The 23,108-nt window shown below is 38.8% G+C and overlaps 1 protein-coding gene across 2 annotated transcripts in view; it reads right to left on the bottom strand.

The window, feature by feature from the left end:
- Positions 1-5,246: 5,246 nt before the first annotated feature.
- Positions 5,247-23,108, bottom strand: part of LOC116220555 — a 46,725-nt gene continuing 28,863 nt past the window's right edge. For both annotated transcript variants that reach the window (XM_031568398.1, XM_031568400.1), the window contains one exon: positions 5,247-5,713. In XM_031568398.1, coding sequence (XP_031424258.1) covers positions 5,567-5,713 — 147 coding nt within the window. In that variant the 3' untranslated portion in view covers positions 5,247-5,566. The remainder of the gene's footprint in view (positions 5,714-23,108) is intronic.

Below are 23,108 nucleotides of genomic sequence, written 5' to 3'. Positions count from 1 at the left end.
TCCTCGGGTTGTCTACTTGATCGCTCTTGCCTTATGCTTAGAGTTTTTGAGGTGCTCCATGGACCAGCTCAGCAGTAGTTAACTAAACCATTCAGTATATTCATACCTGTTTGCCTTGAGAAGTTTCTTGAGAACTCTTAGAATTTTCTACGACAATAGCTAAACACACAACCGACTTGTCAATCAAACTTTAACACCGTGTGAAATAAGATGTTAATAGTTACAAGCTAGCGTAAATAAACTAAGCGTTAGGTTGTGTAGTCAAACTATTGACATCTTGGCTTGGCTGTTTATTTCACATGGGGTTTCATTTTGAAAACACTTCACTTACCTTGAACGTCTGCTGCTCATGTCATGAAGTGGCTGCACTTACTGTCCGTATTATTATGCAATACAATGCAAAATATACAAAACAATATAGCACACCAATGCACTAGCCTAGAAATGCTAAGCCCCCTGCACACTTCCTCGTATGGATCATGTTACATGTTATTGAAATGAATGACCGAAAATGTCATAGAAAAATACATTTATTTTTAACAAGAAGCGGACAACTGAATCGCATGTTCAAATTCCTTTATTTATTAAGAAATGTTTTTCAGAGAAACAGAAAACCTTGGTGATAGAAATTATTACCAAAAGGTTTCAAATTAATGTCTTTGAAACAAATCTATTTATTTTGTGAAATTATCTTGACAGTGACACATAACTGCTCTGAAATTGAAGTTATGTACTGACAGCTGAGAATTTACACATTACAGTCATCATTAAATCAGTATCAATAAACACATTGATTTACATGTCTTGCTTGCTTTCAATTTCGAGCCAATAGAGATTAATAGGTCACACGCTTGAAAGGCTATGGATGCCATGCAGATGACAATTCTCCATTTTTTTTATTTCAGAATCATGTTCTAAACCCTCTAATGAAGAGATTTTACCCCTATTTCCTCCAGACATGACGTTTGGTATTCAGGCCAAAAAGTCAAATTTTGGTTTCTTCAGACCAGATAATCTTGTTTCTCATGGTTTGAGAGTCCTTTAGGTGCCTGTTGGCAAACTCCAAGTGGGCTGTGATGTGCCTTTTACTGAGCAGGGGCTTCTGTCTGGCCACTCTACGATAAAGGCCTGATGGTGGAGTCCTGCCTGGATGGTTGATCTTCTGAAAGGTTCTCCACAAGCAGGGACGTGCAGTCATATGAGGCAGGTGAGGCAGAGCCTCATCTTGAAAAGTAAAAAAAATTTTTTTTATAAAAACAATTATAAAATAAAATAAATATTCATATTTCTCTACTAATCTGTGGTATCGGTATAATTTCTGCATGATTCCAATCATTTCGAGCATTTTTATAATCAAAATCGCTGAATTTGCGCATGTCCTATTCAAATAGACGGGATAAAACAAGGGACGTGCGGTCAGGTTAGGCACCATGTATTGTCTATGGGAGCTAGTGAGGCAGTGCCTCACCTAGGATTGCGCAATCGCTCCAAACTGGGTTTTGCGCATGCGTGCGCATGCGTAGAACCTTTGAGCTGAGCTCAAAACACATTGAAAAATCATGTAGGTGAGGCACACAGTACGTCTGCCTCAATAAAGGGGGCGTGCGAGAGCGCACCTGTCGGGGTTATGCTGGGGAACTTTGCTCTTCTACACTTCTGTGGAATGGAAGATTTTATTGCTAAACTGAAGCAGTTCTCAAAACTGGACTTTCAGTCCAAACGTGAAATGATTAATAATGGGAGACCCATGCCGGAGCTAAAAGGTATGCTTCAAGCGACGGGACAGAAGAGAACTCGATCGACTTCTCACATTCAAAGCCAAATTCCTTTGAACATGTTTGGAACCTCAAGAATAAATTTGGTTTTGAACTTACAGCGGCAGCTCCGTTGAGTTCCCATTATTTCTCTTGGGATTGTTTTATGTCTATGTGAAGCCATTTAACATCACACAAGTGGTTGTGATCACTTTGAACCCAAGACTGCTTTTTATTGGTGAGCTAATTTTGGAAATTAAACTTAAAATTGTAGGTAAATTGTGTTTCCTGGTTGCAATGGTTATCCTGTTGCTACGTTAGCTTATTAGCTAGCTAACGCCAGTAATTAGGAATAACTCACAACCGAGAGTAAGTGTGTAGTTGGTACTTTACTGTACACGGAGCCAAAGGACACACTTAATAACCTTACGAGTAAATCGGAAGAGTTCAATTTGCATGAAATAATAGCTGGTTATCTAGCTGGTGTTATAGTCTCCTCGATTTAACTATTACAATTTTAATGGGAAAAGGTAGAAACCCTCAGGGTGCTTGTGCAACTTCGTAAGAAAGAGTTCATATTCACGAGTTCATATTCATGAGCGCATAATATTTACACATGAGTTCATCACAAGCTAGCAGCTGCCTACTGTATGCAGCTTACCTATGTGTGTGTAAAGAATGCCGATATGAAAAACAACCAGTAGTCAATGTGAAAGCTGCCAATTGAATGGTGATCTTAGATACTCTATTGGGTTTATGTATTTGTAAATTTGACTCTGAAAGAATCAGTGCCTCACCAGCCACGAACCTCACCGCACGTCACTGTCCACAAGGATAGGCTGGAGCTCTGTCAGAGTGACCCTCAGGTTCCTGCTCACCTCCCTGGCCAAGGCCCGTCTTCCCCGATTGCTCAGTTTGGCCGGGTGGCCAGGTTTAGGAAAATTCTTTCCTTTGGGACCTGTAAAACTGCAGAGATTTTTCTGTACCCTTCTCCAGATCTATGCCTTGACACAATCCTGTTTCTGAGGTCTGCAGATAATTCCTTTGACCCCATGGCTTGGAGTTTGCTCTGACATGCACTGTCAACTGTGGGACCTTATATAGGCAGGAGTTGGCCATCCCCAATCATGTCCAATCAATTGAAATGATCACAGGTGGACTCCAATTAAGTTGTAGAAACATCTCAAGCAGTATCAGTGGAAACAAAATGCACCTCAGCTCACTTTTGGGTGTCATATCAAAGGGTGTGCACACTTGTGTACATATGATATTTTACATTTTGATTTTTAAAAACCTGTTTTCACTTTGTCATTATGGGCGATTTTGTGTAGAATTTTGAGACAAAAAATGAACTCAATCTATTGTACAATATGTCTGTAACGTAATAGAACGTGGACAAGGTGAAAGGGGTGTGCAGACTTTCCTCCTTGACTGTATGTCAATTCGGCCTATAGAGGTCAATAGGCCACGCGTTTGAAAGGCTGTGGATGCTATATGGATGACAATTCCCCACTTCTTATTCCAGAATCATGTTCTACACCCTCTAATAAAGACATTTGACCCCTATATTTTTTGGGGGTACAATTTGTAGTTTTTTCCAGCCTAACAACTTTTGCAGCATCAGTCTGTTGGACCCATGCTATTGGGAATGAAAATCCGTGAGATGTAGTGAGTATTTATTTTTACTTCATTGTGCAGTGACATAAGTGCCGTAAGAAAGGAGGTTTTTATTTTTTTATTTTAAGGTGAGACATGTCTCTGAACAGTTGTGAAATTGGTGTGGTTTGATATGCCACACTAACCTATAGAAATTAAACCTAGGCTAACAACATTGGTGCAATGGGGCGATGTGTTAGGCCTACATGTGGTTTTAGAGCATTAAATGTTAAAATGCTTACCTGCTATATGGATTAAATCAAAGTAAGATTGTTTTGTTTGTGCTGTTATACCGCAGTATTGTTGGGCTTTTACATTTTACATTTTTACCATCTCCCATCCAGAAATCGAGACTGGAAGCGACCTGCACTAATGGAGCTAGTTTCATGCTGCTTGGGGAGTGGTAAGCCAGTATGGTACTCAGACTCCGTTTCGGATGGGCGTGCCGCCGGATAGGACGGATTAATTAGCATTTCTGTTGCCTTTATGGTTCTCCAAAGGCTGGGGGTGCTGCCTACTTCTTCATTCTATTAAAACTACTTGCAGTCAAACGGCCTCATCTTTGCTCTTTCCAACCACTCAGAGGACAAGATGACATCTTTCACCCTCTTCACATCTGGTATTTCTTTTATTCTTTTGTGCATTGTGATGTAGTCTCAGTATATACGTATTTTTTATATATATTATATAGAGGTTTATGTCTTATTATGTGAATGTTTATGCACGTTATGAAGTCAAGATGCAAAATGCTAGCTGCCTTTTGGTATTTTATCTGCAATAATGAATGGAAGTGTCCTTAACAATGTCCGACATGGGAAGAGGGTTTTTTTGTCCAAAAGTGAATAATGTCAATGCATGACAAACATCCTGCACACCAAGAATTATTTCTTTGTGAAGACGCATCAGAGCCAATTTTAAACATGAGGAAGAACTCCCTCATTAAAAAGATGTGCATAACATCAGGAGGAAATATTTGTGTTACACTGAAGTTTGGTATGTCCCTAAAAACACAATGGCCTGTCACTCCATACAATGAGCTTGTACTAGGATCTTCAGAAATACATTTCACAAATCCACTTCAGTGGACCGTTTTTTAAACATTTGAGTACTTTTAGCCTGACCAGAGTCGCTAGTGCCATCACACCAAATCCATCTCTTTTAAGCACAGCAACACTTTCTTTTATTTGGATTTGGCAAACTGAAATACGTGAGGTCAGTGATTGAAATACGTGAAAATAATAGTGAAGGTGTTATTTTTATACACATTTTATTTTTAAGTTGCCATCTGACAGTGTTACAAATGACTGTGACAAATTAGGCATTATTTTCACACAAAAAAGTTTATGTAGTAGCCATTTAGTTTTTTTCTATTATTTTTAAGAATAAAGTTATCTGAAAATGACAAAAATAACAAAGGCGTTTATTCGCCGAATATTGGTGTGACGATTTTCCAAAAACTAGCCAAGCCCATATCTGTCCACATAGTCTGAAAGTCCAAAGGTTCCACTGGGTTAAATATTCTAGAACAGGTCTACAAATGTCAGTGAATGCACTTATACTACCAGGCTTTTGTTCATTCACACAGAGGCGGCACACTTACAGTACCACTTTAAATAACCATTTTATTCAAATTGTGTTGACCATTTTTGGAATACGCTAATATGAATTTTAAATCGTTAATAAATATTTTTTTAGACATACAGAGAACCAAGCAACAATATCTAACATCAATATCTATAATGATAAATAAATAATACATTTAACATAAAAATGTTTTAATTTCTTATCTAAAACTAACAATAATAACTAGCCTACTGATTTAACATCTGATGAAAATACTCAACTAAGAGGCAGATGGACTCAGAGAGGCAGTAATTCCGGGCAATTTTGGGACATGCATATGTGGGCGTGGCTTATTTAACAACGTATTTACCATTAGTAAATCTGCCTATATACTGCAAACCGGTATTTAACTTGCCTCCGGAAATCTTTACATTCTAGCTAAAATACAACAGAAATTTCACTGGAGAAGATGTCCATCAAACCCTCAATAGGCCATAGTCATTGTAGTTATTTTCTCTATATGCAGGCATTCCAAAACACAACACAAGCCTTTTAAAGCATAATAAATGCTACATGCGGTATGTGCAGCTGTATCAGTGCACCTGCAGAAGGCTGTAGGTCATGTCCTGCTGTGTGACAACAGGGCTCCTGTGGTCCTGCACCAAGCTGTATGTGGGGTCCCCCTGGTTGGAGATACTTGGTGTGTCAGATATAGAGTTGTAGACATGATACTGGTTTGCCTGGGATAGAGCAAAAGTCAGTTCGATAAACAAAAAGACTACACATATAACTAAAGGTAAACAAAAATAAAAGTAGTTTATGGCCTTTTATTGGCACTGAAAATGAGAAAAACAACATGGTGAAATGAGATTTATGTGATTTTATACACAAAGTTAACATAGGTACATAGGTTTTTAGTATTCACAGGTAAATTAATCTGAATGAAAATCTATTGATTTTTGCTATACATCCATAGCACAGTACTTTGCACATAGGGCACTTACATCATCCTGTTCAGAGAAAATGTCTTCCCTTTTGTCAGCATCTGAAAGATTTAATGAACAAATGTGAGAACTGTAATTGTCACATAACTTTCATGCCTTGTGATATTGGTGTGACATGAACATATGCATGGTACTAGCTTCTTCATACTGTAAGAGGAAATCTGCATATTTTAGAGGGTTTTATGTGTGTGTGTGTGTGTGTGTGTGTGTGTGTGTGTGTGTGTGTGTGTGTGTGTGTGTGTGTGACAGAGACAAGATGTGAGAATGAGCATCAATGGAAGATCCATCATCTTTTACATCTTATAAATACTTCTCCACAATGTATGTCTGACAACTGCAAACATACACCGTGTACTTCTAATCAGGATGTCTTCAAGATGTACCGAGTAATACAGACCTCGGGTTAGTGACACATAGTTGTGGAGGAAGAAGAAGTAAATCAAAATTTTGTAAATCAAAAGAATCTTGTTTTACCTGGAGCTACAGTCATGGGTGTTGAGGTGATCATGGAGTAGGTTCCAGCAGGGTCATTAACAGTCTGAAGGATGAAAAAACACAGTTTGTAATTTCACTATTTTACCTGTATTGATTCAGAGTATTAATGACAGTAAACTTACTTACTGTAATTGTACTATGTGCAAGCATAATGTCTGGGTGATTCTCTGAAGCACAAACACAAATAAAATAGTCTGTAAATTAACATGTTCCTCCCAGTACATAGGCTACACATATGGTGAGTGTGAAGACATATAGGATCTTACTCTGTCTGGTCCTGCCTAGAGTTCCCTTTGAACTGTTTGTAAGAGACACAGGAAATCAGTTGCTGCTTATGGTCCTTTAAAACGTGTTATTTGAAAGAATGAAACACATAGGATCTCACCTCTGATGTTTATGTTTCCCTGAAAGAGAAAATAAGATGTGTTTATCAGAGATGTATAAAATACATTAGGGAGTATCTTTCTTTTAATACAGAAGAAAGGTGTTTTGGTCTAAAACTAGCAAGCTAACTCCTAAGACATGCAACAGTCTTATAAACACAAACAACAGCACATCTGACACAAATAAAAGCTTGCTAATGTGCCAGCTGGTGACGTTTGGAGATATAGTGGGCAATGTCGATCTGTGTCTGTGTCGTTCTGTCTGTCCCAGAAGACCGAACTACACAGTGCATAGCCTGGGCAACTAGTGGGAATGACAGGAGTCTTTATCTGTCCTTCATATGACCACAACGCATCAACATTAATTTCAAGATGACTGCTTATAAAACAGACCTAAAAAAGTTACAAATGTGTTGCCTTGAGCATGAATGTGTTTTCCTAGAGCTATTCTATGAATGAAATGTCAAGATTATCACATACGACATGTCCAGATGAGACAGAATGCTGACATGCCAGTCAGGCCAATGCACAGGATAGTCACCGCCAAGATCAGCACTGTTCTCCGTGACACTGAAATAAAAAAGTGAGATGCACAAATAATTGATATAATGAAAGCTTTCATGAGATAGGGAAAAGAGGAGAAAATACACAGAGCAAAGCTTTGCAAGATAATTAAAAAAAAAAAATATCTCCAGACTGTTAACCACCGTTTTCACTATTAACAATCATCAACAAACTATTTGGTAACGGTTACTTTGTTATTTATTGTGGCCTGTTACTATAAAGTGTTATCCACTTTTCCAGTGTGAAATTTAGTTTTAGCTGTGACAGTCACACAAACAGATGTGTGAATCTGGTGAACCATGCTCAGAGACTTTACCTGTAGAGGGGGTCAGTGTTGTAGCTGTGAGAAAATAATTGGTTGGAAACAGTCCAATGTTTTTTCATCACAGTATTGTTCAGGGCAGTTAACATACACATAATATACATACAAGCATACATACAGTAAATAGAAAACTGGCCATTGCAGAATCTGGTACATCGAATGTGGCATAACAACTGATTATATATGAGTGTGTTCTGTGCTAATAAATAACGTATGATAATGTCTGGGCTGACTTTATTGTGTGTTTCCACAAAAAGCAAGGAACTCACCTGTGACAGTGTGTGCATCACCTCTTGTGGCAACTAACTGAGGTTAACTGAGGTAGATTGAGACGTTCAACTATGATTAAATCAAAGGACTTTGCAGAGTAATGTGGTCTAAATTTTTACATTTACTGCAAAACTCTCACAGCTGTCTGTAAAGGGATATGGCTGTTGTCTTATTGTGTTAACCATAGACATCAAAAGGTTTTCTTATGCCAATGGGGTTACTTGATAATAAAATAAAAACTATTAAAACTTACTGAAACCTAGAGGCTTAGGTTCACAAGCTAGATATAGCACCACTATAAGTCACAAGTAAGAAATAGCATCACTATAAATCACAAGTTAGATATAGCACCACTATAAGTCACAAGTAAGATATAGCTTCACTATAAGTCACAAGTAAGATACAGCAGCACTTATGCACTTATCACTGCACAGTGCACAATAATGCTATATTTTTGCACTTCTAGGTAGATGTACACTCTGCGCAAAATGTTAGTCTATTCTAATCTAATGTATCAACTGCGTCCTTGGGATAGTTCTTTGAGGACCTTTGGGATAGTTCTTTGAGGAACTTTGGGATAGTTCTTTAAGATATATTGAATTTGATAGATTCATTTTGAGTCTAATGAGAAGTCCTTAGTTATTCCAAGAACAAGCTAAAGTGTTGCAAAAATGACTCACCTGCTTCTGATGATAATAAAGGAGTATTTGTGGTCAGGGGCTGGTACCCTGTTACAAGAAATACTTTCAATTCACAATAAATGCAGGATGCAGTATAATCTCTGATTCACTATTTTAAAAAGTTATTTTTGTTTTACAAAACTGTCAAGAAGAACAAAACAAAATATTTTAAAACATACATCAGAAAAAAATATAAGGAGTCATGTCTATAATATGTATTTAATAATAAATTAATAATATTTTGAACATACTGACCTTGAATGGTGTATGAGTCACTGCGTGGAGAGAGAGATGAAGGTTCTGTGTTCACTGTGTAATCACAGCTCACCTCTCCGCTCCCCACTGACTGCAGACGTCTGAATAAATCATTTTCGTCCACAGAATAAAAAGGGCAGTTTCCAGATGCTTTCTGTATTTTAGCTTTCAAGTAAAAGTTCTCCCCATGTCCAGTATAAAGCTGGCATCCGGTGACATTCCAGGACTGCTTGGGTATTTCACAAACAATGTGGAACTGCATGTCAGTTCGGTCATGGTGCACGCTTACCATGGGTTTCTGCAAATGATCTATAAGCAGACAGAAGGCAGGAATAAACTCAGAAATGCCAAACAGAGTGAATGTTAAGTGAATTAACAGTAGTGATGCTTCTTCACTCACCCAGCACAAGCACTGAAACAGGAGGAGAGGGATCAGAGGGACGTTTAACACCAGCGTCGTTTACAGTGTAGAAACATTTCACTGGAAGCACTGAAGGTGGGTTTACATGTCCCCAGACTTTCATTTGTTCTCCTGTGGGGGTCAGCTCGCATGATGGTGAAGGGTGGTTGTATGTTCCCACCATGAAAAAACACTGAGACACTGGATCCTGAGGGACTACACAACTCAGACGGACTGTGGTTGTTGGCAATATTTCTGAAAAGGATACAAACATCTCAGGTTTTGGAAGTCCTAAAACAGAAGTAATAATACGTGTCATTACATTAAGGAGAAATAAATTAGTTAAAAAAAGTAGCTGATTAAAATGATTGTGGTCTTCCATAGAAGTTTAATTGCAGTTTATTGAAAAGATGTATGACTCCTATGCTTGCGTGTCATATTCACTAAGACATCTACAGGGGACCTATGTTGCTTTAATTAATAATTTTAATTAATATTTTGTAAACTTACCATGGACATGAGTGAATGCAAATAGGACTATAAAAACGAGATGAAAAAACATCAGCACAACTGTCAAAGATCAGCCCTGCATGTGTAACTACATCAGCTTCGTTCCCTATCTGTAAATGGCTTTCTGAATTCAGTACTCCAATAATTCAGTACCCACAAACCCCTCAAACTGAGAGTGAATAGATAGTTTACTGAAAGTGAAGTATGAACTGTGTCTACATATACAAAACGTACCAAGAACAAACCGAAGAGCCAAATGATTAAATGGAGAATAACATATAACACACTGATTTCTTACATAATACTGATGTCAAAGCACACTGGTAATATGAGGTATTTTGTTGTTTTTGTTTGTTTTCAGATGTTTCTCAATAGTATTATACATGAACAGTTGGGTACAAAGTAATTTCATGAGGTCCTTGGATAACTCAAATGGTTTAACATCAGGCTACAAAACAGAAACAGAAAACAGGAATTACTTACAGTAAGGAGTGATGACCCAAAACAAGTAAAAGGATGGCAGAAATACTGTGAAAGATGCCATTTTACCCATTCATGTGTCACTGAGAACAAGCAGCAAGTGTTGCATTAAATACTAATGAAATAAGGAAGCAGTTTGCGGACAAGCAGACAGGAAACCCACAACTACTCTGCAAGCTGCAAGTTAAAGTCTTTAGACACTCAGAGGTTTTCCACCGATATCTGCAACTGAATGACCGAGATCTGCAACTGACTGAACGAGATCTGCAATAATGTATTGCAATGACATGCACTGCAATTTGACACAAATTGGAAAAAAGGATTTGCTATGCTTGAATGCCTTTGCACTTCAATTCATCGTGTTTGTGTTATATATTTCAGACAGGCTGAGACAGACCAGATCGGCTGTCCCCCTAAAACATCTACAGTGGCAGGAATTTGAATGCTGTTGTAGGAGTTCACAATCTAAAGAGCATTATATAAAACTGGCCTCAATTTTAAGAAGTTGTTCTGTTGTGTTTGGCCTGTTGTGGGCAAGGAGATGGTAAAATAGTCGTCACATTTCTGATAAAACAGAGATGTCATCATTAGGCCAGAATCTGGTCAAAGCCTTTTCTACTTAAGTTTACAGACTTTGTATCACAAGGATCTGGTCAAGTAATCACTGTCACTGTCATCATTCATGTCTGTTATTTTATTGTGATGCGTTTGTTTCTACACAAAGCTACCCTGTATGTGTTGTGTCTTTAGTAACCTCAGCATAAGCTGAGAGACTTTTAAAATCATAAATGACATGACCCAATGCAAACTCCATACAAAATCTACATCCATCTAGTTTTGCTAAATGTTGGTCACCGAGTCATCACTTTTTCCTAGTCTTGATAGAAACCAGCCAGTACTAGTTTGGTCATATGTCTGATAGCCACGTGTCTTTACTGAAATAATGGGACTGTATGTGTGACATGAGTTGAGTTTGTAATAAGAAGCCCTTGCCCCTTGGATTTGGATTTGTTGCTTGTAACCTTCGCCGGTGCCGTGAATAAAGCTGCAGTCTTACACCTATGTTGCCTGAAAGTTTTTTACCACATTATACTGTCTCTTGACCTCTGCAGTACAATGTTCATAAAACAATACAACATTTTAAAACTGAAACTTTGATGTATATATATATATATATATATATTTTAAAGTTGCAGATGGTAGGTGCTGTATTAGTCATGGTATACTTATACTAAGGGAATACTAATTTTAATAATGTGAAAAATTCTATGTGAAATTTCTAATGCATTTCTGGGCTAGAGATATTTGTCAGGTTATTATGGATTGATACTCCAAATCTCTCAAGACCACGCACGCACACACACACGCACGCACGCACGCACGCACGCACGCACGCACGCACGCACGCACGCACGCACGCACGCACACACACACACACACATAAGGATGTGGTTGTTTTGGGATGTGGGTCCCACCTCAGGATGGAAAGGGTGGCAGGAGTCTGGTTTCTTCCTGTCCTTCTGGAACTTCAGGCGCTCACACTTCAGAGACTCGTTGTGTTCACAGGAATCAAAGGCCAAACACAGAAACAGACTCACCAGTAGATGAGCTTTTGTGGAAATAGTATCATCACAACTGACAAGGTAGCCACTATTGTATTCTTTGAAAACATTGTGTACATCAATATCACTTTGTGAGAAGCACGAAAGAACATTAGGGTCATAACCTTGTTGCCTAGATAGAACTAGAGAGGAAAAATGTCTATATTGATGTAAATTTCACACTTTTCCATAATTATCACACTGAAACATATTGGTGCCAATATTGTCACTAACAGTTCAGGAAAGGATATACATGATCTCAATAGGCTCCATGGTAACTGAAGAGATGGAGCTACAATCACATTTGTTGTCCACGACAACCATGAAGAGGTTACTGCTGGGAATCTGCTGAATGACAAAGGTCCTGCAAACAAAGGAGGAGGCTTTATCATTCCATTTAGAGACATTTTATGCACGATGGCTCAGTTGCTTGCACTGCCGCCTCACAGCAAGAATGTCATGGATTCGATTCCCGCATGGGGCGCTGTTGGCTCTGGGGGGCAGGTCCTCCCCAGAATGCACAGTGCTCAGGTGGGCTATCTCCCGGGCCTTTCTGTGTGGAGTTTGCATGTTCTCCCCGTGTTCACAAGGGGTTTCCTCCACTAAAGACCCCAACAGAAAAAACATGCAAAATAACAGAACACATGTCCATCCCTGACCAAAGATGGACAGTTCACTTCACTTGCTCCCCGGGCGCTACAAGCTGCCCACTGCTCCTGGGGGGTCCTTGAGGAAGGACGCTCCAGGATGGGAAAAAGCAGAAAATAAATTCACCGCAACCTCAGGCCTACCTGCGTGTGTGTGTGTGTGTGTGTCCTGTGTCGCCTCCATATATGCAGGTGTGTGTTCCAGTGTGTCGTGTGTGCCATTAAAAACCTGACAAAGGTCTTACTTATTAATAGAAATCGGTTCTTTAGAGAAGCTAAGGTATTTCTATCTATGCTCCCTTCAGATCAGCTGGATCTGAGGAACACAGTGCACAGGGCTGCTAACTAGCTAGCATGCATTATTCACTTCTGGGTTCCCACACATGAAAGCCACTGAACTGTCGACACACTATTGCATGTCAAGAGCTTGAGGACAAGACCACATCCTGAATGAACAGAACTCTGTGGGTGACAATGTATACTGTGTACTGGTGTTTATTTCAGGCTGCTGTACCTCATGCACCCCTCACAGTCAATGTTCCCAGCCGTCTCTTTGATGGTGCGCTCAGAAACAAAGGCAGGGTACTCTGTGTCACATGGAACCATCATGGTGCGGCCCCTCTGGCCTCGATCAGCTGGAGGCAGTTAGAGCAGGGGTTTTCAACTGGTTTTGTCCAAGGGACCACCATTCTGACCAGAAAGTAATCCGCGGCCCACTGATGTGCCAGTGATTCCCAAAACATTTTACAGTCCCGTACCCTTCTTTTTCATGTTTGTAACCGCCGCCGCCACGCCCACTCTCCCCGCACACATATTCTGCCTATAATACTTGTCAATGTAATTTCTTCGCTGAATATGGGTCTACATCAGTATTTTGGGCAATGCGACTTGGCTATTCAGACATAAATATGTCGACGGGCCCAGGTATATTTATAAAAAAAAAAAAAGTCAATGGTGAACTGATCAACATAGGCTCATGTCGCGGACCCCCTGCAATGCCGTCGTGGACCACAAGGGGGCCACGGACCCCTGGTTGAAAACCCCTGAGTTAGAGGATCAGCAGAGACAGAGTGACAGGAAGACATAATGCATGACAGATGGACATGCTAAAAGAGTAGCATTTACAGTGGTTGACTTCTCTCTCTCTGTCTGTCAAAATCAGGGTGTAAGGTTGCAAATGTATACCAACCTTTAACAGAGAGATCAATATTCCACCAACTGTACAGGTTGAACTCCAGAAGAAATCTGAGACAGTAAGGAAGGAGGCAAGACCAATATCAATACATCACTTATGTTACTCTTTAATAGATATACAGAATGGGTGCTGTGTTTTTGCCAGAGAAATTGATATCCACTCTACTCACATGACGATTTCAGTCATGAGCCAAAAAACAGTGTTCAGTGGAAAATATGTCTTTAATGTAATAGTAGTTAATGCTGAAATAGTGAGACTGTAAACACTGAATGCAGAAGTTATACTTTCCCTTGACCCCTGTAGTTCAAAGTTCATATACCACCACTGTGGTTTTAAAAGCTCATTGCCACGGTTATATGCTCATATACTAGAACTGTCAGGACTTCGGGCGGCGATTGCCACGATTTGGCACATTGGCGGCCTCTGGTGGCCAAGGGACAAGATAACGGACTTGTTTTCGCACACATGTGCATTTGTTGTGATTTGTGTCATCCACCTGTTTCCCGTTATGTACCCTCACCTGTTACCCATTGTGTGTCACTCACCCGTTTGTAATTACACACTGTTTGTATTATTACCACTTAGCCACAATTAGCCTGGGTATAAATACCTGTCTAGTTTATCTGGCCCTCGTCGGGTCGTTAGTGTTTCCTCTCTATGCCTAGCGCGAGTTCAAGGTTGGTTCTCGGTGCAGTTCTCAAGCTGCAGTTCTCAAGCTGCTTTTTGTCGCGTTGCTTTCAAGCATTGCCTCTCGCTGCTAGGGTATAGTTCTTCTGATAGCTACACTTTTAGTAGCTTCTTTAGTTTATGGCCTTTTGCCCCGGATTTGTATCTTCTGAGTTTTGGGATTTTCCACTGCTCTCCTGTGTTTTGGATTACCACTGCTTTTTTCAACGTCCTGCTATTGGTTCCTCACTAGCACACTGGGCTAAGCGCTGGTTCAATCCCCGAGAAAAGACTGACAAGAACTGATCCCTCAGCTTTTCTAAGCTTTTAGGGTCTATAATGTAATGTGTTCAAGGCCACATGCATACATTCTATGTTATAATAATATAATAATAATAATAATAATAATTAGTGCTGTCAGTTTAACGCGTTATTAACGGCGTTAACGCAAACGCATTTTAACGCCGTTAATTTTTTTTATCGCGAGATTAACGCGATTTAAAAAAAATATATTCTTTTTTTTTTTTTTTTTGATTAACGCTCTTTTTGGCCTCGCAAACTGTGTAGTATGCTAACGTTACGGTTTGAGTGAATGGTGAGCGCGATACGGCAAAATGGATGATAAAAAGCTTCTGAATGGAAAGTTTACTTTTAAAAGTTTTGTTGTGCAAAAGAAGCGAGCTTCACTGTTGTCTGAAAATGTCAACAGGCAGCTGGCTGAAAGCAAAGAAGTAGTAGGCTTACCTTTTATTGGTAACCTAACTGTTACGGTTAATTGTTTCTGAAATAAGAGGCCTGACTGCTATGTTCCCAGCAAACTTGAAACAAATTAAATATTAAGCCATGGTTTAACTGCACTATAGGCTCAGTCCTTGTTTACCTGAAATGTGCACTTTCTAATTTTATTTTGTACCGCCCTGTTTGGCAATGTTGTTTTTCAATAAAATAAAACATTTGCATAAAGCAAGCCAATCCACTTTTCCATGTTGATAAGGGCATTAAAATAAAAATAAAATGATGGAAAAAATGAATAAATGAAGGGACATTTAGAATAGATAAAAATGTGCGATTAATCGCGATTAATTTTGAGTTAACTATGACATAAATGCGATTAATCGCGATTAAATATTTTAATCGTTTGACAGCACTAATAATAATACATAATATATAATAATAAAGAGTTTTAAACTGAGAAGGCCAGCGGCACAGTAAGCCCATGATGGAACTAAAGGACCCTTTAATGTGGGCAGACCAGCTCACACACCTTTGCATGGCCCAACTGCCGCTTCTGTGATCGAGACAAATAAGAATAACTTTCTTTCTTTTCTCCAAAGTAAAAAGTGTCTGGAAAGTGCATACTGGAAAGTGCATACTGTGGGCTGCCCACATGTGGCCTTTACAGGCCCAATTCCAAGTCCCTCCTGCAGGTCACTGCACCAACCATAGGGGTAATTTGTGTGTGTGTGTGTGTGTGTGTGTGTGTGTGTGTGTGTGTGTGGTTGAGTCTGGTGATACCTTAGCTTCTCTAAAGAACTGATCTCTTAAAACATATCTTTATTGTAAATAAAATGACTGCAGATTCCCAGCAGTAACCTCTTCATGGTTGTCGTGGACAACAAATGTGATTGTAGCTCCATCTCTTCAGTTACCATGGAGCCTATTGAGATCATGCATATCCTTTCCTGAACTGCTAGTGACAATACTGGCACCAATGTGTTTCAGTGTGATAATTATGGAAAAGTGTGAAATTTACATCAATATAGACATTTTTCCTCTCTAGTTCTATCTAGGCAACAAGGTTATTATGACCCTAATGTTCTTTCGTGCTTCTCACAAAGTGATATTGATGTACACAATGTTTTCCAAGAATACAATAGTGGCTACCTTGTCATATAATACTATTTCCACAAAAGCTCATCTACTGGTGAGTCTGTTTGTGTGTTTGGCCTTTGATTCCTGTGAACACAACGAGTCTCTGAAGTGTGAGCGCCTGAAGTTCCAGAAGGACAGGAAGAAACCAGACTCCTGCCATCCTTTCCATCCTGAGGTGGGACCCACATCCCAAAACAACCACCTCCTTCTGTGTGTGTGTGTGTGTGTGTTTGTGTGTGTGTGTGTGTGGTTGAGTCAGGTCAACGTGTATGATATGAGGAAGCATGAGGGAGCAATCTGATGTGTTTTGTATGTACAGAATCATTCATACAGAATTTATTTTGAAATGGTAAAAGATCAAAACAAAAACATGTTGATTAAAATATTAAAGAAATGTCATCTTTAACTTCATACCTTTTGGAAACCTTTTACTCGCTTAGTTACATTTTGAACAGGGGTTCCCAGTCTTTTGCAGGCTACTGCATATATGCATATAATTGTTGTGTTCTTCCAACTGGATAGGGGGAATGATGAGCGTCTCCCTACCATCTTAGACACCTCAGGTACAAACTGCATCTGCATCTGTTCTATTGATTTTACATTAAGTTATTTAAATATTTAATTGTAAAGATTAATTAAGATCCAATTTTCCCTCCAGCTTTAATAACACATCTAACATGAAAACACATCTGGACAGGCATACATTTGATTAATGTGTGTGCACTTTCCTGGTAAAGATGCCAACAAATGTCCCTACTCGTGACAGAAAATTTTAAATGAATTGCAAATAAATTAGCCTCGATTATCAGAACCTGGACTCTTGTACTCTTTTTAGGATGTACTGTAGTCTTGTATGAATGTCATATTTAGAGGAGAGCATAGCACATTCTGAAGACAAGCAACAAGAAAATGCAACAAAGGTTTTTTCCATATCTTCTTTGAAAAGGTTTACATACGTTTGTACAAATATTCCTTCTTACCTGAGCATTAGTAGTTTGCACATGAAAGTTTACGCCAGGGCACTTAGTCTCTCTGCAGTTTATGCTCAGTGCAATGATTTTTCAGCAGGTGCCAGAGAGGTATACTCTCTATTTAATATCACTAGGGTAAATGTCCAGGGTCTGAGTCTCTCTGCTTTTCTGTTTCATGGCTGGGCTCAGGCAGCTTCTTAGAAGAACTGATTAGGATAAATGATATGATAATTATGCATTGTCAGGTCAAAGTCTCTGAGTCAGTATAACAACAAGCATCAGTGACAATTGTGGTGTTTGAGTGTCAGACCATCTTTAGTTGAATTTTGCAGTTTCCTATTTGTCTGTCAGCTGCCTACTTCCTCATTCTATTAAAACTACTTGCAGTCAAACAGCCTCATCTTTGCTCTTTCCAACCACTCAGAAGTCAAGGCTTCCTAAGGATGTGCAATAAGGTAAAGAGTCCCATAAAACTCTTTGAGTGACGTAGCAGTTAGCTGTGAGATTAACTGGCCCATTCTTGAGTCAGTGTGGCAATTGTGGGTAAAGACATGGATGCCTGCTGTGCTGCTTCATGTCATATCCACTGTTTCTTAGCTAGAAAATGCTTTGTTCTCCTTTAATTTTATAACATTTAAAAGCGAGTCTTGTTCCCAATGTTTCTAATAACCCCTCACAGAAAAAGTGTAATTGTTTTACCCCAAGAGATCAATGTTTAATTAGATTTAATTCTCTGAGCTCTTACTGTCATGTAGCTTTTCTTTAGGAGGAGAGACACATCATCATTGTCTGCAGCCCCCTTGCAACCAGAATTGGGAAAGGAATACCTCTCTTTCATTCTTAAAACTTCCTCTAAGTTCACCACAGGTCTTCTTTCTTTTTTTAGATGACACACAAACTAAGTCCCAAACTAAGATGCTCACAGACCTACCTTTTTGAAGTAGAGGTGCTTTGCCTCGTATCTCATGCACCAGTGAGCTCTTGGCAAAGATGAGTGCACTTATACTACCAGGCTTTTGTTCATTCAGACGGAGGCGGCACACTTACAGTACCACTTTAAATAACCATTTTATTCAGATTTTATTTTTTTTATTTTATTTCATTTTATTAAGACATACAGAGAACCAAGCAACATTATCTGGATTTCTAAATAAATAATACATTCCAAAGTTTACATTTCTTATCTAAAAGTCTAACAATAATAACTAGCCTAATGATGTAACATTTGATGAAAATACTCAACTAATTGGCAGACGGACTCATAGAGACAGTAATTTTGGGCAATTTTGGGACATGCATATGTGGCCGTGGCTTATTTAAGAATGTATTTACCGTTAGTAAATCTGCCTATATCCCGCAAACCGGTATTCAACTTGCCTCCTGAAATCTTTACATTGTAGCTAAAATACAACAGAAATTTCACTGGATAAGGTGTCCATTAAACCCTCAATAGACCATAGTCATTGTAGTTATTTTCTTTATATGCAGGCATCCAAAACACTATATATGCTATACTTTATACACTACACATACTATAAACAAACACTATATAAACACAACACAAGCATTTTAAATCATAATAAATGCTGTGTGTTAACCAATGCTGAAACCACATACATTTTAAAATAATCATTTGTTAACAGTTTATATTTAGATAATATCCAGTTACACAGTATGTGCATCTGTATCAGTGCATCTGCATAAGGTTGTAGGTCATGTCCTGTTGTGTGACAACAGGGCTCCTGTGGTCCTGCACCAAGATGTATGTAACTGTATTATACTGGTTTGCCTGGGAGAGAGCACAAGTGGGTTAGATAAAAAAAGACTACACATTTAACTAAAGGTTTAATAAACTATAATAAAAGTAGTTTATGGCCTTTTACTGGCACACATAGTAAATACAGTATTTCTAGTAGATGTTAAATTACTTGTGCTATTGGTTGGGGACTTCCCACAGCAGCTAAACCTCTCATTATCCATCCAAGTACTCGTAGCCAACAACTTTGCTTAAGGATTATAACACAACAGGGTACACTACAACCATCATATCAATACTGAACAACAGCAGTAGCGATAAACACAGCTTAACATATCTGAAGGCCCCATAAATTAATCTGAATGAAAAGCTATTGATTTTCGCTATACATCCATAGCACAGTACTTTGCACATAGTGCACTCACATCATCCTGTTCAGAGAAAATGTCTTCCATTTTGTCAACATCTGAAAGATTTAATGAACAGAGTCAAACTGTAATTGTCATATGCATGGTACTAGCTTCTTCATACTGTAAGAGGAAATCTGCATATTTTAGAGGGTTTTGTGTGAGTGTGTGTGTGGCAGAGACAACATATGAGAATGAGCATCAATGGAGGATTGATCATATTTTGCATCTTATTAAATACTTCTCCACACTTACTCCTGACTTCTGCAAACATACACTGTGTAATTTTAATCAGGATGTCTTCAAGATGTGCCAAGTAATACAGACCTCAGGTTAGTAGAACTCTTCTTTGTAAATGAAAATAAATGAAAATAATCTTGTTTTACCTGGAGCTACAGTCAGGGGTGTTGAGGTGATCATGGTGTAGGTTACAACAGTCTGAAGGATGAAAAAACACAGTTTGTAAGTTCACTGTGTTACCTGTATTGATCCAGAGCAGGGGTTTTCAACTGGTTTTGTCCCAGGGACCACCATTCTGACTAAAAAGTAATTTGCGGCCCACTGATGTGCCTGCACGCGCGTGCGTGTTTGTAACCGCCGCTGCCACGCCCCCTCCCCCTGCACAGATATTTTGCCTATAACACTTAAATATGTGAAATTATCAGGGTACATCGCTAGCCGCCACCACGCCCCCTCCCCCTGCACAGATATTCTGCCTATAAGACGATATTTTCACTATTTCAAGAGTAATCGGGAAATGTGTTGAAATATCAAAGCGAATTTATAAAAATAAAAAAAATCAATGGTGAACTGATCAACATAGGCTCATGTCGCGGACCCCCTGCAATGCCGCCGCGGACCACCAGGGGGCCACGGACCCCCTGTTGAAAACCCCTGATCCAGAGTATCAATGACAGTAAACGTACTTACTGTAATTGTACTATGTGCAGGCATAATGTCCGGGGGATTCTCTGAAGCACAAATAAAATAGTCTGTAAATTAACATGTTCCTCCCAGTACATAGGCTACACATAAGGTGAGTGTGAAAACATATAGGATCTTACTCTGTCTCTGTTTTGGTCTAAAACTCCTGAGACATGCAAAAACCTTGTAAACACTAACAACAGCACATCTGACCAATAAAAGCTTGCTAATGTGCCAGCTGGTGACCTTTGGAGATATAGTTGGCAATGTTAATCAAACCACACAGTGCATAGCCTAGGCTTCTAGACTAGTGCAAATGACAGGAGTCTTTACCTGTCCGTCATATGACCACAATGCATCAAAATGAATTTCAAGATGATAACAAAACCAGGTGCCTATAAAACATAAAGCAAATTTTTCCTAGAGCTATTCTATGAATGAAATGTCATGATCATCACATACGACATGTCCAGATGAGACAGAGTGCTGACACGCCAGTCAGGACAATGCACAGGCTAGTCACCGCCAAGATCAACACTGTTCTCCGTGACCCTGAAATAAATAAGCGAGATGCACAAATAATTGATATAATGAAAGGTATCATGAGATAGGGAAAAGAGGAGGGGAGTGGGGAAAATACACAGAGCAAAGCTTGGCAAGAGAATTTTAAAAACATTTTATCACCTTAATTTCCAGACTATTAACCAGCGTGAATCTTCACAGCTAGTCAACAGTTAACACTGCTGAAATGTTCCTTAATATGACCTTAAATATATTAGATACCATTGTGTGATGTCTCATGAAGTGGTGTTAATGACAGGTCTGTAGTTGCATCTTTAAGTCCTATTGATCAAGGTTCAAGAGAGCAAATACTGTACAGTTTCATTTCATTTGCATTTTTGCCATTTACAAATAGTTTGTCATTGCCAAATAGTTTGTTGATGATTTTGTAATAATTATAAATGTAGCTCATTGGTATTACTAAATACTGTTCTTGTCATTATTGGAAGTGATCTATCAATAATGAATAAATAAATCAATTAAGATAGTTATATATGTAATTGCATGTAATCATAGACCCTTACTTGCAGAGAATTCATAATTTTACTTAATGATCACAACTTTATTCTTTTCTCTTCCTCTTCTACCTCTGCATTAATGAATAGTACATTTATTTTGTTTTAATGTGAATCATTCTTTGCTGGACCTTTATTATAAAGTAGCTAAATGTAAGGTTGCTGCCTTTGGCCTGTTTTCTAAGTGTCCAAACCCATAAGTATATAAAGATGCATTAATCATCTAATCAGAAGTTATTAAAATCATGCAAATAAGGGTCTGAAAAAAAAACCCGATTCACATTAACACCAAATAGATACTATTTATTTGTCCACATGTAAATATGAAGAAGAAGTGACAATTACTCGTACTGCATTCTGCACTGAGTGAGAGAGTGAGCATGGATGGATCATGAAACTCCCTGACGTGTGCAGCGCGCACAGCAAGAAGCAACTCACTGTCTATCTACCCTGTGCTTATTTGACATATTTAATACCTGTAGATTGCCTACAGGAGTCACACCACATCAACACATGATGCAATAAGCTATATTAATGGATTTGAATTGCCAACAAATAGCACATTAATGGACAAAAGGAGACTAATACCACAGGCAGAAGCTGTGTCTGTTTGTCTGGTTCCTAGTGGCCTGGCATACCTTGACCCAGCCTGACTTTTCACTTTTTACTTTTTTTTTACACAACAGACGGCCGTCAGTTCACCATAGGCTTATTATTGGTGTAATGGCTATCTAGATTGGGTTGCTGTATAGTCGTGTAATTTCTTTGGCATCAATATAATTTGATACATGGTATAATACCCATGCTACATAATTTATGAGTTTTCTTTTCATTTTCATTTCAGTCTGCACTTCTTCCAGCCTCTTGAAATACCCATTTTTTTTTTTAACAAGAGCTTTTCATCTGAGTGTGCACTTCCTCCAGCTTTGTGTGCAGCACTTGATTACTCCCCTCTCCTTGGACATCGCAAGTCAAGTTCAACTCTGTTACCCGTTCTGCTATTCACACCTCCATTTTCAGGGTAAAAATATTCAGGGCTATATTAGGGGCTATAGCCCTGCGTGATTGGACCTAATGACCAAATAACTTAAATTAATGAATTATTCACTACCACGTTCTTTGGATGTAAGCCAAATGTCATGACTTTTTGTCCATAAGGGGGTGCTGCAACTAACACATTTCAATATCTCAAGAACCGCTTACGGTTAAAAATGTTATGTGTTCATATGCTTATATTTCGCTACATTTGCTCACAACTCTTGAAGTTCCATTTGGCTTGCTCAACAAAATGGTCACAAATGACCACCACTGGACCAGACTAGCTCTAGACCACTTGTGTTCAGACTGGGGGCTCATGTATCCCTTTGTGGATTGATAGGGGCCTTTTAGGGACTCAGGGATCAATCCTGGAGCAGCGGGGCTTAGTTAGTGTGGGTTACCTCTGGGCCTCTGGGTCTGTGCCCGATAGGCCCATGTGATAATCCAGGCCGAAGAATGAGCAAGAATTAAGTGAAATAAGAAGATATTTTCCATTTCAAGAAAAGTGTTTTATCTTGAATGATAACATTTCTCTCAAAAATAAACAGTCTAGTGAATATAAGCCATTTATAACAGATATATTCTTGTATTAAATTTGACCATTTTGTGAAATTTATAA

This window comes from Clupea harengus, chromosome 5, assembly GCF_900700415.2.
Source record: "Clupea harengus chromosome 5, Ch_v2.0.2, whole genome shotgun sequence".
Lineage (NCBI taxonomy): Eukaryota > Metazoa > Chordata > Actinopteri > Clupeiformes > Clupeidae > Clupea > Clupea harengus.
Note: the sequence above shows the minus strand (reverse complement) of the source record. Positions and strands in the feature narration are given on the sequence as shown.